The sequence below is a fragment of the Saccostrea cucullata genome, unplaced genomic scaffold (genome assembly GCF_032062105.1).
Source record: "Saccostrea cucullata isolate Sc308-1 unplaced genomic scaffold, CSIRO_AGI_Scuc_v1 ctg268, whole genome shotgun sequence".
NCBI lineage: Eukaryota > Metazoa > Mollusca > Bivalvia > Ostreida > Ostreidae > Saccostrea > Saccostrea cuccullata.
The window spans coordinates 359,364-378,519 of record NW_026935288.1 but is presented as its reverse complement, the minus strand read 5'-3'; the positions used below and the strand labels follow the sequence as shown (position 1 = coordinate 378,519).

The window sequence follows — 19,156 nt, the reverse complement described above, 5'->3', positions numbered from 1 at the left end:
AACAAAATCTGGGAAAAAATTATATATTATTTAGAAACGTGTCGTCTGTTCTTCAAATGTTTTTTCCACAGACACGCACAATACAAAATTTTAATACTTGATAATATTATACTAATAAAAGAAAATAATGCGCAGAATAGCAGAAAATAATGCGCAAAATATTGTTATCTGTTCGTAAACACAAACACCTGACGTACGAAAGTTGTTACCGCCCCCTTTTTATCCATGTTAGTAAATTTGTAGCGATTATGCATGCCTAAATTACCATGATGTTGATACACGTAAATTTTTAGTACCATTAAGATCTTCTTTCAGAATTGGAGAAAAAACACACATCTGTTTATAAAACATACACAAATTCATACCTTTCTGATATCGGATACATTTCTCTTATTTTAAGAGAGACTGCTCATCTCTAGTTATAAAAATATTAAAATATATACACTAGAAGTTTTACACGTAATGTCAACCAACTGTCGAAAAGGGCAGAACGTGTAAGAATACCCCCCCCCCCCCCCAAACATGTTTACATCGACACACATTCTACGAGCTACGTACAGTCTTTATCGTCGACTGGTTCGATATATAACCGGACCCTCAGGTACATTAGATATAAACTTTCAACACATTATAACCAATTCATTATGTTAGTAAATTCGATGGCGATTATGCACGCTTTGAAACATTACCATGATGTTGGACAGATTCAGGACGTTGAGAGCTTAATCGTGTTGCAGGCAGTGCCCATAACCAGAATTCATACTCCATTCTATAGGCTTTTATCAGAGAAAAAAAAAGAAGAAAATTTACACAAAAAGTTTTGTAATTCGTTTCATATTACTGTTATCAATATTGAGCTATCAATTTCCCAATTTCAGTAAATGACATTATTCGTTACTCACCCTACTGTTTGTTTCCGCGAACTGACCAAATCTCGCCAATCTTCAGCTACTTTGACCCACAATCCTTTACATCCCCTGCAGTGTGTTACGCAATCTCGATGCTGTCGGGCACTTAAGAAGGGTTTGTAGGTCAGAAGTGGACTCCTGCATGTGGTATAGCTGGTTAAATTGTCATTAGTACTGTGTCTGACCAAAACAAAGATTACTGAAACTTTATCTTCCGTGATAAACAAGAAAGTGTAATATTCATTAGATTCGTTCAAAATCTGCTTAAACCTTCTAATGTCCGGGAGGGAAAGGAATTAATTTTGCTGATTTTTGGTGAAAAAAGATGGAACTTGTTTGTTAACATGGTTAATGCTTTCTATGTTCTGAGATACGGGATATTCCAGATTTCATCCCTCCCCTTCCAATGTCTTGATGTAAAATGTAATAAAGTTTTCGATAATGTTTAAACTATTATGTATATCCCTTTCCCTCCCGTGCAAGGCGCCTTGCTTGGTATATAAACGTATAATGAAAGTGTCATAGTCAAAGAATACGGTAATTAACAGGGAAAAATTGTTTCGTCTTGATTCATTCTTGAAATAAAAGCAGTCCATTATTGTAATGCATGTTACATCGTCTAATCCTACTTGAGAGAACTCAAACTTTGTAGGCCAGTGTTGGGGTTAGTGAAGTGGCAAAAGAAAATTTTGGCAGATCCAGGATTCAGTGTTCAATGTGAACATGTACTAATAGAAAACGGAACTGCAGCTAGGAGGTGTGTGTGTGGGGGGGGGGGGGTCGAGCTCATTAATTAGTGAGCTACTTAACCACTTTTGATTATCATCAAAGTACCCCCCCCTTTTGCACAGCTCTTGTTTGTAATGTATTCGCTAAGTGTTTGTGTGTGGGGGGGGGGTGTTCCAACCTCTTTCAGTACTATATTTTATTCTTACACACCACTTAATTAAATTGCCCCTATTTGACTATAATGCAAAAATTTGGAGGGGGCAACCTGACTTTCAATGATATTTTTTAAAGAATTTTCTGGTCGTCAACACTCCCTTCACCTTGAAAAAAGAAGAATTATAAGAACGTGCCTAGCGCAGTTTTGCAGTACTTACAGAATATCGGAAAAGCAATCCCGTATTTCATAAATATTTTTTTTAGACATTTTTTTTTCTATTCCCCATTTATCATTATGGGGAGGGAGTTGAAGGAGGATTTTGAGCAGAATAGTTATAAAAAAAAATATAAGTAAACCGATTTCATATGATGTAAAACCGATTAAAACGCTTTTAAAAATATCACTATGAAATTCGCATACATACACTAGTATAATATAGATATACCACGACTAGATCCATATTTTCAGCTGGTTGCAATTAAAGCTTGCAGGTAACTCATTGTGAATTTTCAATGATAATACCTTATTTTCTTCGGAAGTAAAAAAAAAAGCTATCAAAACTTTTGACAATACGATGCCCTGAAAATAACTACACTGTACATGATGAAGTTCACACTTTTCTTGAAAAGGCGAAATGGCAAAATACATTTGTAAGTTGTCTCTCTTTGTATACTAAATGTAGTACATTGTATATGAACTTATTGACTAAAAATTATCTGTTCTTAGAAAGATAACTCGAATCAAAAACAAACAAACAAACAAACAAAAACATGCACTTCTTTCTTTTATTAGCTTTTTGTCGTAAGGTATAATATCCCTTGTCTGGTATATGTAATTTTTTAATTTTCATTTTTTTCCATCTTGTGTGAAAAATTTTCATAAATGCAGATTTTTTAAAAAAGTTTAGCTGCACATGGAAAAGCCTCAGACATTTAACACTACTCAAAATAAAGGAAAAATTAAAATCGAGAAAAAATCAAAATTCAGAGAATTGTTGTTCCCCGCTTTCGGTGTCTTTGTGGATGAGATGTTACTTATTTATGGCATATTGTGTCAAATATGAATGTCCTGTCATATGTTATTTAAAAGGCACATGTTTCACCAAAGTTTTTTTTTTAAAATTAGGTCAAACATGAAGGTCAAAGTCAAGGTGTCAGAAATCTTAACATGCTCGGAAATATCTTGTCAGATATGTCAGATATGAAAGCCCAGTGTCGTCTCAATTTAAAGTTATTAAAAAAATATATTTGAAATGTAGGTCAAACGTCAAGGTTCAAGGTTAATGGGTAAAAAATCATAGTTTATTTAGAAAGGTCTTGTCACAGGTAAAAAACATGTGAAATGTGAGAACCCTATCTCTTCTCATTCAAAAGTTTTGACCAAGGTCAAAGTTTTTGAAAAGTAAGTCAAACTTCAAAGTCAAGGCCACAGGTCAAAAATTATAGACTAAGTGTATTATCTAAAAATAGAGGAAATCCAACTCATCCCCGGATATCGAAATTGACAACAACATAGCAGAACTTGACATCGGTGTGGAGGAAATAAGTGTAGAGGAAATACAGAAGGCCATCAGAAAGAAGATAGACAACAAAGCTACAGGAGTAGATGACATACCAGCAGAATTACATAAAGTGGACATTAAAGCATTATCAACGTTCCAGACATTTGGACAACCCACATGATACCAACAGATTTGAAAAATGGACTAATTATAAAACTACCAAAAAAGGGAGGTAAATCAGAGTGTAACAACTGGCGTGGAATCCCACTTCTACCCACAATAAGTAAAGTGTATTTTCCAGAGTGTTTTTAGACAAAGTGAAACAAGTCGATGCACAACTGAGAGAGGAGCAAACAGGGTTAAGACCAGGAAGATCATGTTGCGATCAAATTTTTGTATTACGAAATATTATAGAGCAGTCAATAGAATGGCAGTCTTCTCTATACCTTAACTTTGTAGACTTTGAAAAGGCATTTGATGTGTACATCGGGAAAGTTTATGAAAGCTCTTGAGATTGTATGGCCTACCACCGAAGATCATTGACAGCATAGGGTACTGCATGAAGGATTTCAGCGCAGTGTGATGGTTAACAATGCCAAAACAGAGTGTTTTCCAGCAGCATGACTGAAACAGAGCTGTATGCTATCGCCTCTGCTCTTCTTAGTGGCCATAGACTGGGTCATGAGGGAATCCACCAGGGATAAGAAAACGGCATTAAATGGAGAATGGAAAACAAACTGGATGACCTAGATTATGCCGACGACCAATGTTTCATATCATCCACCTATCAGCAAATCCAAGAGAAAACAACCAAACTCTATACAACATCTAGACGTCTAAGCTTAAACATCAATTTTAACAAGACCAAGATACCGTATAAGTGGAAATTTTATCGAGACGCAAATTTAGCGATTTGACCTTAAGAATCTGTATTTTAATTTTAGCGAACACCAAATTTAGCAATTTTATAATGCTCACTTAAGAAGCTATAACAACTATAAGGCAATTAATTTTTAGCGATATTTATTTTTAGCGATCTCAGCACCCTCGCTAATAATGCCAAAATTAAGTCCTCGCTAAAAAATTCAACTTATACGGTAATGAGAATCAATGCACGGAATAACAACCCCGTAAGAGTTAATGGAGAGCGTTTGGAAGATGTAGACACCTTCACATACCGAGGCAGTATTGTAGAAACATCAGGAGGTACTGATGATGACATTACATCAAGAATCAACAAAGACTGTCATGTGTTTGCCATCTTAAAACCAGTTTGGACCTCCTCCTACATGACCATTAGGACAGAGCTTAGGATCTACAATAGTAATGTAAAATCAATACTATTATATGGATCAGAATGCTGGAAGCTCCGGAAAGACCTCGCAAGGAAACTGACAGAGTTTGTAAATCGTTGCTTACGGACCATATTTTAAGATCAGATGGCCAAAAGTAGTGTCCAACAACGAACTCAGAGAGATGTCAGGACAGGAAGACATTATGGTGGAAATCGTAAGAAGAAAGTGGAGATGGGTTGGACAGGTGCTCAGAAAAGACCAACAAAACATTACAGGTGAGAGCATGTTTTGGAAGCGGACGGCAAGAAAAAAAGGGACAGGCCAAAAACATTATGGCGAAGAAAAGCAGGGAAAGAGCTGAAAGAAAAAGGGCTGACGTGGAAGGAAAAAGAAAGAAAAGCAAAGGATAGGACTGTGTGGAGGGACTGTGTGGTTGCCTTATGTGCCACCTGGCATTAACACCGTGTATAGGGGCACGTGTGGGTTTTCGGTTAAGTAACATATGGGGTTTCAACTCCGAAGCGGTGATTTTTTGCATTTGGAAAATATGTTTGTAAAAACCGTTTGCTAAAGAATTCTTCGGGGCCAAATGACATGCGCACGGGTTGTAAGAATGTATTACCTTCCAATTTAGTGCAATAGGCTGGTTGAAAGCGTTGCGGATTGTGCAAACACTTCTGGACAATTCAGTCGATTGGGAAATGTTGTTGTGTCGTTGATATTCTTTGCTCTATGATTTTCAAAAGCGGACCTTTACTTAACCGAAACCCCACACGTACCCCTATACACGGTGATTAAGGGGCCTAAGTAAGTAAGTATTTAGAAAGGTGTTGTCACAGGTAATGCATATCTTTAATATCAATGCCCTATCTCTTATCATTCAAATGAAAAGATATGACCAAGGTTAATTTTTTTGTAACTGACGGACAGACTGACAGACAAACAGACTTACAGGCTGACCAACAGGCAAATGAAATTTCCTTCGTTAAATTCGCGAAAGCGGTTGACAATAATCGATTGAGATTTACTCAGAATGAAATTGCAGATAAGGAAAGGATCTATACCTACAATATTCAAATTCAAACTTGGCTTTATAACACAAACGCTAAATCACTTTGTTAGAAAACTTCGTGTATTAGTGACGTCAATACTAGCTTTAATGACTCGATTTATAATTTAATTAGCTAATTTTCAAACCGCAAGCTAGAAGAGCAACGACGCCATAAATTATGTTCTGACATGTGTGGTTTTAAGTCTAAGACTAATAATCAGCTTTTTTCCTCTCCTATGTGCCCCTTTCTGTCTGTTTGTCTAACTGTCTGTCTGTCTCACGTGATATTCTTACATTTGTCTGCCTATTTGACTTCTACATCATGCAGTTATGCATTCCTTGTCTCTTAAATATATATCATACAGAATGAAAGAAATTCAATGATATTAGTGTTAACAAGTGTACCTGTCTCACGATACTAGTATTAAATAATTTTTTTCTATACAGTGAAAATAATTTTAAAAAGTATAATTCATTGCTTTTCAAGTGTTTTACATTTTTATGTAGCGATTGTGAGAATATGAACGAAACTATCTAGCCTGTTTTCAAAAATCCAATCCAAAAGTTGTTGGACTGCAGGTAGACTTAGCTAGAGGGGCACTTGTAATATTTCCACAAATGTAATACCGGTATACTGACTGTACAGTACTTTGAAAAAAAACCTCTACAAGTCTTTCAGCATCTTTTTTGTCAAAACAGATAAAGAAAGGGGAGATGCTTAAATATTTAAATAATTTTATTCTACATTAAAAAATAAATACATAAGCTATTTACACAGAATAAATACGATTGTCGCCCGTATAAATACGGTAAATTGACCGTGTACTATGTATCAGTCTGTGTTCTTGGACACATCTAATACGTGTACATATAATTATGCAAAAGATATAAGTTTGTGCACACAAATAGTTAAGTAATTTCATCTATTCATACGCTATATATTATTGGCTTAAGATGTCATTTTTAATGAAAAGTTTCCTTTTTAAAATAGTTTCATCTTTTCATTTTTTATATTGTTATCAGCAACCTTCGGAACAGAAGGCGTAACGTCCTTTTTCACAATTTTCGTGAATTCAACTGTCAATGGAGAAGCAGGGTCTACCGATGATGATTTCGATGAAGATGATGGTGATGATGACGAAGATGAAGGTAATGATGTCACTTTAGAGGACGGACTTGTTGGTTGAATCTTTGTTCGTGTTACATTAAGCTTTGGCGATTTTGATAACTTTTTGGTCGGTGATTTTGTCACCGCCTGTTTTGAATTTGATGTCGCTTGACCTTTTCTGCGAGCATCTCTTTCCCTTTTAGAAAGTAAGTTTGATAAATGTGAAGAATGACGAAAATCCCGAGAGGATCCTGTTCGTTGACGAGAGCGTTGGCGTTTTGGATGAGGAGGAAGAGCTACTTTTGTGACCTTTTGTTTAACAATGTGTAAAGCAGTTGTGACTAGAGGTGCTGACTTTGTTGGATATGTACTAGAACTTTTATATCCTTTCTGATCAGGCGTAAGCAATGATGCCGATGATGAAACGATATTTGTCGTAGTGATGAGAAGAGGAGAAGATGTAGTTGCATCTGATGTTGGGACATTTTGTTTGGCAACTAGAACTTCACTTTCAGAAGAACGATCACTAGCATTATACTCAGGAAGATTTCCACTAGAAGTGTGCACTGAAGAGTTTTTCTCCTCAACTGGATGATGCTCATCTGAGTGGACTTTTCGGACAGATTTTTTATTCATGATAATGGCGATGGCCGATTCCAGCTCGTTGATGGATTCGAAGAGATCGACAACGTCACTGGAATCTGTTGTGTTTTCTGTAGAAGGAGTGGTGGTCTCTAAAACACTTTGACTATCAGTAGGAATCGCTGCAGTGGTTGACTCCGGAAGTAGAGGAGGAAGTGTTGGAAGATCAGGGTAATCATAGTCCGTGTGACCCAGCAAGAAATTTTCTTTGTTTAACAGCGATATAAGTCTGGATTGAAGGCTGTTTTCAATGTTCAATAATTTAATCAGGAGAGCTGACTTGGAGGAATTTTTAAGCACGTCACTCTCTGATTTAAGAGTCCCATGTCTGGAAGTGTTGTCCGATATATAAGAATTCTCCTGTGTGTAATTGTCTAGGATTTCAGATTTAGTATATGTGGTATCTTTTAAAAAGGAAATGATATTGGTTTGTACGGAATTCTCAGTTTGAAGTAATGATAGCAACTTCTTCTGCGAGGAAAGATTACCAGAATCAGTTTCGTTTAATTCTGTCGTGTTTTCATGGGTTGCATTCAAAGCAGTGAAGACTGAATCATTCGAAAGTGTCTTTATGGCAGAGTCAATAATGGTCAAAGAAGAAGGAAGAACTAAAGGAACTGCAGCTTCCGTTTCCGGAACGCTTTTTCCAGGAGTATGTAAATATTTTGGAAGGGGGAGAAGCATTTTAGGTTTCTTTCTTCTTGTTTTTGTGTTAGTTTTGATAGATGATTTCAGATTGTCTTCGAAAGTTTTCTTAGTTTCTTCCATGTCTTTATCAAGTAATGAGATAATTGCTGAGTTCAGTATATTATTCTCAATCGTATCATTATACGACGAATTAGTTTCATTAAAACGTATAGTGCTATCATTTGAAGCTGGAGTTGAGGTATTATTTAGATCCAAAAGATTGAATATAGTCTGAAGATCCGCACCCTTTGGTTCATAGGTTTCATTTGTTTGCTCTTCAGGGGGTAAAAATATAGATAAATCAATTTTAGGTGTAAGCTTTGGAGTCTTAAGAAGTGAATGTCCGGGATAAAGAGTAGTTTTTATTTCAGGAACAATAGTAGATGTACCAAGTGTTTGGGGATTTGTCATTTTATTGGGCTTTGGATCGACAGGAGCTATGGATGTGGATTCAGTTCTTGCCGTCGACGTCTGTTGTGGTGCTTTTGTTACATACTCAAAAGGAATCTTTACAGATTCCCCAAGTGGTGCAATGCCTGTTAAAGTTCTTTCCTTAGGAGACACAGTCGTTGCTGTATACTTGTCTTTTTTACGTTGCATCTTTTTTAGCGTTGTTGATTTAGACGACTCTGCATCTTTGGCAGTGACTAATGGTCTAGGTACACACTTGCATTCTGACAAATCAGCACGTTCATTGTCAGCACAATTAACCTTGACCCAACCAAAGAAAAGTATGTGCTTTTCAAGAGCCGAGTTTCCAGCAGATCGACACATGGCACCTGAAAAAAAGGAACTTCATTCAATATCATGTAGAACAACACTTAAACCAATAATACATGAAACACATACCATCAGTGAAATGAAAGACGACAAATATGAGCTTAGTTGATTTTTTCATACCGGAAACGGAAATTGGCATCACGTGCCTTGGTGTGGTTACTGGAGCTGACGTCCTCTCTTTTTTGGCGTTGAGATCAAGAGCAATGGCTGCAAAAATTGTTTATAAAATACATCGTTAAAAGGAAGATATTTTGGTAGGAGAAGAAAGCTTATTCACGAATAATTTAAAATGTGTTTAGGACAGTTGTATAGAATTTCAAGAAAATTTTTACAATTTCTTTATTCTTTTTTATTTTCAAAAATGAAAATGGAAGTTTTATTTTTATTTTAGGCTTTAGAGATTTTGTGTATTCATGGTCTTAAGAAATGGAATCTTTCAATATCATTCCATATTCAATATCATTTCATTTTGAAGGCATTGATATCAACTCACGTAAGCATGATCCCGTAGACAGGTCAGCCGACAATGGCTTTAGTCCATCATATGACGTCAGCACAAAAAACTTCCCATCGTCACTAGCAATGTTCCGGAGCGCATGCAACCTTCTGAAGTTTTTGTTGCCAGTTGTAATAACCAGTAGATCGACATGGTTATCCTTTGCCTCCTGCACATGCGCTATGGTAGCTTTATCGTTCCATGGATTGTCCTTTCCTATTAGCAGTACTGCAATTTTTTTGACGCCTTCTCTACCACCATAGGCAAACACCCTGTTCAGGGCTCGAATACACTGATCTGTATGTTTGCCTTTGTTCACAGGTTTTTCCAGCTTTCTCAAGTTCTCAAGAATATCAAATGAGTAGGATCGGAATTCAGACGTGGTGGAGTTTCCATTTGCACAAACCACGAAACCGACCTGTAATGAGGAAGAAACAAAATCAAAATGTTGTAGGTATGACGACAAAAGTAAATGTCAGTGCTGCATCTTAAGAAGGAGATTGTCTACAATATAAGTTGGGTAAATTAACAAGTAAGGGTAAGTATACACATAAATTTGCATGATGGCAAAAGAACAAACATATAAATTAGTGGACTACAATTTCATAAAATTTTACATTTAGCCTTAAATCATTCATTGCAATAGGGATATAACATACATCTCATATATTCATCAGCAACTTTCTTCGACAAATGTAATTAATTCTAGATAAAATCTTCAAGTCGTGATCTTTTAATATGCAGGCATGTTGAATGACTTCCTCTATCAATAGTTTTATGTGCTGACACTTATAACCGAAAATACCAGATACCTTCTTGTTTCACAGTTTATTAGTATATGTCTATGTATACACAATATGCTGTGAATAACAATTTTTTACTAGCCAATCAGTCTTCACGTGTTAGGTCAGAGTGAGAAATTTTTATTTTAGTTTACGATGAAGGTTATGTTGGCCATCATTAATATGTCATTTTATACCTGGAGAGAGAGAGAGAGAGAGAGAGAGAGAGAGAGAGAGAGAGAGAGAGAGAGAGAGAGAGAGATTCTGTTGCAATGACGCTTTGTAGAAATGAAAATATGATTTGCAAAACGTTCCACATCCCCAAGAAACAAAATTTGTACTCAATAAACATTTGATGGAAATGTTATAGTACTACAGTTTTTTTTATTTAACATGTTATAACCAGCTAAGGCATGTATTTTTTTTTTCTCAGAAGGATGTAAAATTGGATTGCATGTTCACTATTTTGCATAATAGAATGTCGTGTCTGGAAATTTGAATAATACCTTGATGCGTTCTTAAAACTGTTTCTGAATGCTTGAAAATCAGTCTTGTCTATCATGTCACGGAAATCTGCTTAAATTTCATTATTGTGTTTTACGTATGTTAAACAAATGTTAATCAACCCTTTTCGCCAAGTAGGAATCAGGAACTATTTTTTGAAGAAAGACTTCTTAGCTATAAGAAGGATATTTGTACTTATCTTAAATTTAACTGGAAAAATCTAAATACCTAATATATAGATATTTGTTTTCTAGCCTTATTGCAAAAACAATCTTTTTCGTAGGCGTAGAGTTTTTAAATTTTTGGAAACCAACAGCAAACATTTTATTTGAAATGTAATAAAAAAAAAATTACGTGAATTTTTTGTTCGACGTTTAAATCTGGATAATAAATTAAAGCAAAGACAAACCTTTTGGGCTTCTATAAAATTGCGATTAATTTCACTGAAACCCAGGAATAATATTTATGACATGTTTCATTTTATGTATTTCATGATGCATTAAGTTGCTGTGTGACAGATCGGTTTGTTTTGTTGTAGCAGGTGGTAGAAGGGATCAGCGTTTTGTGACAGATGACTTAGGAGGAGTAGGGATACACAAGAAACGCAGTAAAGTGTTGTCTACTATTCGTAAAAAATCAGAACCTTCAAATTAAATTTTATCCCCATAAAGCGCAAAAATCATGATGAAATATTACGACTGCCTCCCAAATATTCAAAGAAAACAAGAGTGGCAACAGCAATCAACAAAAACTGAAGCATTTTAATTATATGAATGAGATTCATTTTTCTTTCAATTATGTTTGTATAAAAAATATTTCTAAGAAAGTACCAATATTAACTCCTGTTAAATAAATTACAGAAGTATATACCTGCACAGCTCCTGCAGGGGATTCATGGTGATCTAAGATGTCCCGGATGAACGCCTTTTGTTTAAAAAAATCCCTGGAGTTCACGCTGGACTGGCCATCAAGCATAAAAACAATATCTACTGTAGGGTTACAATTGGCTGGAATAAAAATAATAATTTATGATAAATACTGATTCTTAGAAATAAAAATATACATATATTTAATAGATTTGTATAGTTTTGTACAAGTAGAAATTAGTGATATCATGTGTATTTAAAACTTTCACAATTTATGAAAAGCAAAATCAAATTTCAAAGTCTTATTTTTGAGGTTTCAGAAAAACAATATCAAGACAAATCTAAATAACTGCATATCATTGTTAAATTTCACCAGGAATTGTTATGAAATTCTACCCTGATTTAGATTAAGATCATTGGGGCCTAAAGATAGAGATAAAAAAAACTTACATTTCTCTTTTGGTAGGGCTGCAGACTGGCAAACCAACAACAGGAAGGCAGAGACGATACAACACAGAGAGGTTAGGATTTTACCGCTGTTCATTTTTCATACCTACAAGTAAATTTAACATAGGGAATAATAGATATATGTACATGTTCTCGATCAGCTACTTTGACAAGAAAATCAATCAAACACTCTGCAAATCACAAAGAGTCAATTCTGCAGTGCTGAACAATCTGTCAGGTAATGTTGTATACTTAATTAAATTAAAATATACCGGTTCTGCGGGGCCTGCAAGGTTAAAATTGTAAAGGATGTGATAATCATTCCATGTAAACGAATTAAAATAGAAAACGAGTTTAATATTATTCATTGATTTTGCTAAATTTGGAGAGACCTTTGATAAATTTGAATAGATTTTTGGTTCGTTAAGGATTCACCATGCACTTAACAAAAAGCAGAATTGAATAATACTCACAAAATAACTTTGATGCTTCTAATTTTTACAATAATATACATTTATTTTTTGTTCATTAACTATTCTAACAATAGAAAGTTCTAATAATTATTTTAACGAAAGAAAGTTTCATGTAATTTATTTAGATTGCATAAATGTCATAAAATAAATGAGAGTTCAGAAAAAAATTAAAAGTGTTTAAATATTTTATTTTGTTTAAACAATGCCAAGAAGGTGGTCAGATGTAAGACCATTACAAATCTTACTATTGATCTACAAATAATTCTCAGACTCTACAAACTTCTGCATAAAGAATATTAAAACATCCTCATGGACTACCCCTTTAAAGCCTTATTGTTCCACGAGAAAGCGTTTCATCATTGATAAATTGACAGAATTAACAGAAAATAGAGCTAAAATCTTTGATCACAAAGAAAAATAGAGCTTGAAACTTTGTTCACAAAGAAAAATAGAGTCTAAATCTTTGTTCAGAACATACCTTGTAAGTTAACGAATAAACAACGCGTCCTACACAACTCTCAATAAAACAGAATTAGAAGCAATTAACGTCCTTGTATAAATAAACGTCCTGAATAACTATCTTTAAATCGTCTCCATGATTTTTCGTAATTAATTCTTCTTACTCTCTCTACTGACTGTCACTAATTTCACGAATAAAATGTCGGCTTATTTAGGACCAAAACATTACCAACACCGACTTAATAAATTCAGCCGATGTCAAGTGTGTCTTAAATTCCAAAGAGGGCAATTAGTAATTCTACCTTTTTTTATATCATATAATTCATCTCCACAAAAAATGAGATAGTTTGAAAAGGATGGCACATTCAAACATGACTATGAAAGAATGAGTGAAACATTTATATATACATGTACATTTAATTTAGTTAAAGACGTAAATAAGAATCTCTTTTGCCAAACAGGATTTTTTTTTCTTTTTATCAATAAATTATAAAACTTTTGCAGAATTCCCATCATATTCGCCAGTAATAAGTTAAGACCTTTTTAAAATTTCTCGATGAGTCCTGGAGATAACCAACCGTAATCAAGCTCAGAAGTTTAAATTAACAATACTCTAATACAATCAGAGCTGAGATCAGATCCCATAGAAGAGTAAGTATCCCCGTTGACCTGTTATACTCGTCTTGTACTTCTTTTCATGATCAGGAAATGGGAAAATCCACAGACAATTTAAAAGTGTGAATAACTTCATTCAGCATTCGACTGAATGATAGATTGCATTTACTGACAATGTCATAATTTCGACCATAGAACTTGAGAAATGATTTAAGCAAGACTGTTGGTATTTTTGTTCCACCAACTAGCTTGTCGATATCTTGCCTTGATTTAGCAAATCGTATAGAATAAGTTCGGAGATATAAACTCCGTTTACAGGTGATGAGGGTATATTGATACATGAATAAGGAATGTTTTAAATAAAAAAAATAATTTATTACGTTTATTGGAGTTAGTTTATAACTAAGGGCTTTTCTAGAAAGATTCCTTATATAAAACGGATGTGTCAGACTTTGTGATGTCTTTTATTACAATTTTACTCGTAAATATATGAAAGTAAGTATCTAATATTAATTGACAATACGTCGTCGATATATCTAAATGACGAGTTGAAGGCCACAAGAAGATTTTTTTCTTGTCTTTTAGATTTTGAATAAATTCTGGTTCATATGAATACAGCTGTACATAAATAGATCTGACCTCAATTGGTACCCATGGTACAAATTTAATGTTACGCATTTTAATAGCTAGAATGATATGAAATGAGAATTTTTCCACGATGCATACATTTGTAGAGGCAAGGTACTTATTTCACCTAAGTGTGTTAATTCAAGAATTGTGCCATTTAAGATAGATGTGTTTTAGATAAAATTATGTGAATAAAAATCATTATCAGAAGTCATTGACAAAAAATTATGAAGATTTTGTTCGAGTAAGATGCAACCCATTCATATTTTCTATTTTTGGTTGGCTATAATGAACCACATACTTAAAAAATATTCACTGAATAAAAAAACCTCACGACTAATTAAGTGACTAATTAAAGACATGCAACATAAATCAACGATTTACCCACTTAAGAATAAAAAGATTTATTAAACCAAAGTGTAACCCCGTTCGTTGATGATAGAATTCGAATTTATCTTTTGAAGAACGGTTTATATAGGAGGAACCCAGAACTCTGCTAAAATTATATTCTTACAGAAAAAACAAACAAACTGGTATTCTATAAACATGTAACAGGTTTAAAATTATTTTCTTTTTATATTTTTTAAAACTTGAAATTGAGATTTTTTCAAAACTTTTTTTTTTGAAAATGAAATGCTTCACTCCGTCTTGGTATTTCAAAAACTTTACAAACTTTCACAATTTGCCTGAAAATAGCAGAATGCGACATGAGTTGGGAATATGTAAAACTTATAAGCATGTAAAAGAAAGCTGCATGATAAATTAAAATATGATATTTTATCTCCATTAGAAATAAATAAGAACACCTTCCAAAAAGAACAAAGAGATGAAAAGTACTACAATAGGGCCGATAAGTGTAAAATCAAATTTTTTATAGAATCAAAATTTACCTCATTTGTATAAAAGGTGGTAAAGATACTTTTTTTTAAATTCCTTCAGGCACATTTCACACTAATGAAATCCACAATCGAGGAAATAGAAGGAGCTGACAAGTTCAATGCGACCACTACATGAGTTTTGTATGTTACAACCAGAGAACAAGGATGTTTTATAGTAACTTTGACAGCTGTGAATCATCAACTTATTATTTAAATATAGCGATTGTCTAAGATAAAATAAATTCAAATGATTGAATCTTTTGTTTTCATGATTATAGAGACTAAAAATATCGAGTGTTTTTTTTTAAAGACATTCCTAACTTTATAGTTACTTTTCGAAATTTATTGAATAAGTGCCATAAGTGCTACAAGGAATATCTTCACATTTGAAATCATTTTTTACGGAATCTTTTCATCACAACATGCAGGAAATAAAAGTGTAATTATTGAAAAACTTTAATTTCTGTTAGATTTTTTTTATATCTGCCAAATTGAAGCCCCTATCTCAAATAAATAGGTAAAGTGAAAACTGATATGAATTTTTTCCTACAGTACAATATCTTTGCAGTTGCAGTCTAGTATTAGGTCGAATTTACAGACATTTAATACAAATTTTGCACCCTAAATTGTACGTATTATTTCCTGACATTTATTATTAATGGTGATTTCCAATCTTACGTCGATACTATATATCCCGGTGAGATTGAGATAAAAGATACCATAGAGTCTGACACATCTGTTTCATATTTGAATATTTTACTTGAAGAAGACGTTAATGGTAATCAAACAACCTGGCTCTATGATAAACATAATGACTTTAACTTTTCAATTGTCAACTTCCCTTATTATGCAGCAATATGCCTTTATCACCTGCAAACAGGATTTATACATCTCAGATGATCCGACACACAAGAGAATACTGTGCGTATGAACAATATCTAAAATGAAGTATGTTATTGACAAACAAGTTGATGAAGCAAAAATATTAGTAGTCTCGTTTAAAATCATCATTTTGTAAGTTCTAGTGTCGATACAATAATGACTAATTGGCTATTATTTACAACCTGAATTGACGATGGATTTTTTTCATTATTTCCCGATCATGACAAGGAGCACAAGGCGATAGTGATCGAGCGGCAGGGGATGCTCACTCCTCCTTGGCACCTGATCCCACCTCTGATGTTTTGGATGCCTGTGTTTCCTCTGCTCCTATTTTATATTATTGCTTTATGGACTTTTCATCTTGAATAGTGTTCTTTAACTCCTTATATTTCATTCCTTTACCACATAATGAGAAAGGTCACGTCGCATATCGGACAGGTAGCTAGTAGGGGATTCTGCTTTCTGTAATCCACCTTTTTGTTTTCTAGAATCTCTGTTCTGCTAAGTATTTATTATGTTTAATAAATCTTTTCAGTTTGATTACTGGTCCATATTTTTACATATCAATACATGTACAAGAATACACTTTTTTTAAAAAACTTTTAATTTTTTTTGTACAAAACAATTAGTTCCATATTTTTCGGATGGGCTATTCATACAGACATGTCATTAATAAACTAAGGTATCTTAAATTCCTGTGGATTATTTGCACATATTTTAGCAAAGACTAAACAATGAAACTCATGTTTAAAACCTTACCCAAAACTACATTCTTGACCCAAATTTCAAAAAGCAATGTTGAGATTTCTTAAAAATGTTGTTAATTTTCTTCATGGCCACACCACCATTAATTTATGTACAATGTAATTGATTTCCTTAAGAAAATTCTTACAATTGTTGACAGAGTATTTTATGGTCTTCCTCTTATTGACGAGTGTTTATTATAGATATATAAATGAGATAGGAAATTAAACCCAATAACTATTTGTATTGGAACGGAATGTCTTCTCCTCCTAGGTACCTTATCCCAATTTTGGTGTTTCCAGGTTTTTTCTTTTCTTTTTTTCTTAATCAAATATTTCATTGGTCACAGTTTCTTATATTATTTTTCTTCCAACTTAATTTAGTTTTAAACAAAAATCCTTATTGTTAATACTGAATTAAATTGAAAAATCAGAAATAGCCGTACAGTATTAATTTGTTTTCAAATATTAACGTCAAAAAGTATTAAAAAATACAAATTATTCATTCCGTTAATATATATAGAATTTTTTTCCCCTTTTCCCAAATTGAATGAAAGACAATGTGAGAACACTTTCAATGAAAATATTATTGCTTTTGGTCTAGATTGTACAAGACAATTAACTATACTCCTAATATGCAAACATTACTTGTTTAAAATCACTTACCTGAAAATATCTTAATTTGTATGATGCCATGATATCCAATTCTGCTTATTTAACCACATAACATTGCTAAAACTTCAGCAACGTCTGTCTACTAAATAGTCTCTCCTCTCTGAACTTGAATGAATGGAATATGTAATTAGTTCATGTGATTAAAATCTGAACCAGTGCACAGTCATTATTACAAACGGACACTTATGAAGAAAGTTTCAAAATACTTTTTTCCCAGGTACTTGACTAAATACCTGTTAAGTTTATGTGTATCACTGTATAATTTGTTGTTTGACCCCATTCATGTAATTTACAGCTATGCATTTATCATCTCCTCTGCACCACAACGCATAATTAATTAAACCAAGACACAAGGACTAGCTTATTTTCTTGTAGTATTAAGTATTCTTATCAATCAAAAACAATTCAGAAATTATAAAATTATATTGCTTAATAAGAAAGATTTATGTTAATTAAATACAGTTTCATCTACTTTGTTTATTTCATGTTGAAATAACTGATAAGAAGCACTTTCCTCATTGAAGGTCTTCAAAGAAAAGAATCTATATTCTGATTCATGTTTATTGCTTCACGGAAAATGAAATATATATCATTAAATCATATACTGTTCGTTATCTCCATATGTTTCATTTTAGAAATTTAAAATTGTATTGCCATCAGAATTTGATAAAAAAACCTGAGGTTTCTGATGGATTGAGCATAAAATAATTATATGGAGATAACGAACTGTATTCATGCTTAGCAGTTCTTTAAATAATACAAATTTGGAGCAGAGCAAGCACGGACCTCCACAACATCAGAGGTGGGATCAGGTGCCATGGAGGAGTGGACATCCACTGCCGACCGGTCACATCCGCCGTGTGCGCCTTGCGATCGGAAAATAACGAATAAATCCGTCGACAAATCATTTTGTAAATAATGTCCTTACAATTAGTATGAAAAACGTCAGTCATCGATTGACTTATTGATAGATTGTATTTGCTGAAATGGTCACTGTATCGACCATAGAACTTAGGAAATGATGACTTAAAACGAGACTGCTTTTGCTTCATCAACTTCTTTGTCAATAACATACTTCATTTTAGCTATGGTTCTTGCATACAGTATGCTCTTGCATATCGAATCGGTCAAGAGATATACGCCCCAAATGTAGGTGATGAAGGTATATTGCGGCATAAATAAGGGAAGATGACGATTGAAACGTTAAAAGCAGCACTTTTATAATAAAACTTGATTGTTAGATACCATTAATGTCTTTGCAAGAAAGATATTCAAATATGAAACATATGGGTCAAACTCTGTGGTTTCTGTTATTTTAAACTCACCGGGATACTGTAAAATCATTTGAATTCGTGGGGGGCCAATTTTCGTTGGTAAGCAAAATTTAACCTGTTTGTGGGGACGTAATTTCGTGGGTTACTCGTAAATAGGATGCTTCAATGAATCAATATGTTAACAAATTAAACGTTCCTGGGGATGTTAATTCGTGGGTATGGGTGGCCCACGAAATCCACAAACATTGATCCCCTATGAACATTGATGATTCTACAGTATTTCGTATGGACATAAGAAAGAAAACGACATAAGAATGAAAATAGTCATTGTTATTTGACAATACATCTTCTATTTATCTAATTGTCGAGTTGCAAGCTACAGAAAGGGTATTCTTCTTTTCACGTATAGATAATTGACAAATTCTGCTTCAAATGAATACAAAAGTATGTCCACTAACAACGAATGGTGGAAGACCCGGTCTTAAAAAAAAAAAACAACACACACATAGATATCGTCAGTCAGAAACTCAAGCATCCTTTTAATTTTAACTTCAGTGTACTTGTGTATATAATTAGA

The 19,156-nt window shown here is 33.6% G+C and overlaps 1 protein-coding gene across 3 annotated transcripts; it reads right to left on the bottom strand.

Annotated features, from left to right (window-relative positions):
* Positions 1–6,359: 6,359 nt before the first annotated feature.
* Positions 6,360–17,453, bottom strand: LOC134242376 (mucin-2-like). 3 transcript variants are annotated; one of them, XM_062724440.1, is made up of 6 exons: positions 17,297–17,453; positions 11,957–12,059; positions 11,511–11,647; positions 9,352–9,772; positions 8,979–9,065; positions 6,360–8,857 (listed from the first exon to the last, which is right to left on the bottom strand). In XM_062724440.1, exons 2-6 carry the CDS (start codon positions 12,048–12,050, stop codon positions 6,624–6,626), a joined length of 2,973 nt encoding a protein of 990 aa, XP_062580424.1. In that variant the 5' UTR covers positions 12,051–12,059; positions 17,297–17,453; the 3' UTR covers positions 6,360–6,623. The 3 variants fall into 3 exon arrangements, with proteins under 3 accessions (XP_062580424.1, XP_062580423.1, XP_062580422.1); XM_062724439.1 differs by lacking the exon at positions 17,297–17,453 and adding an exon at positions 15,018–15,136; XM_062724438.1 differs by lacking the exon at positions 17,297–17,453 and adding an exon at positions 12,905–13,041.
* Positions 17,454–19,156: the final 1,703 nt, after the last annotated feature.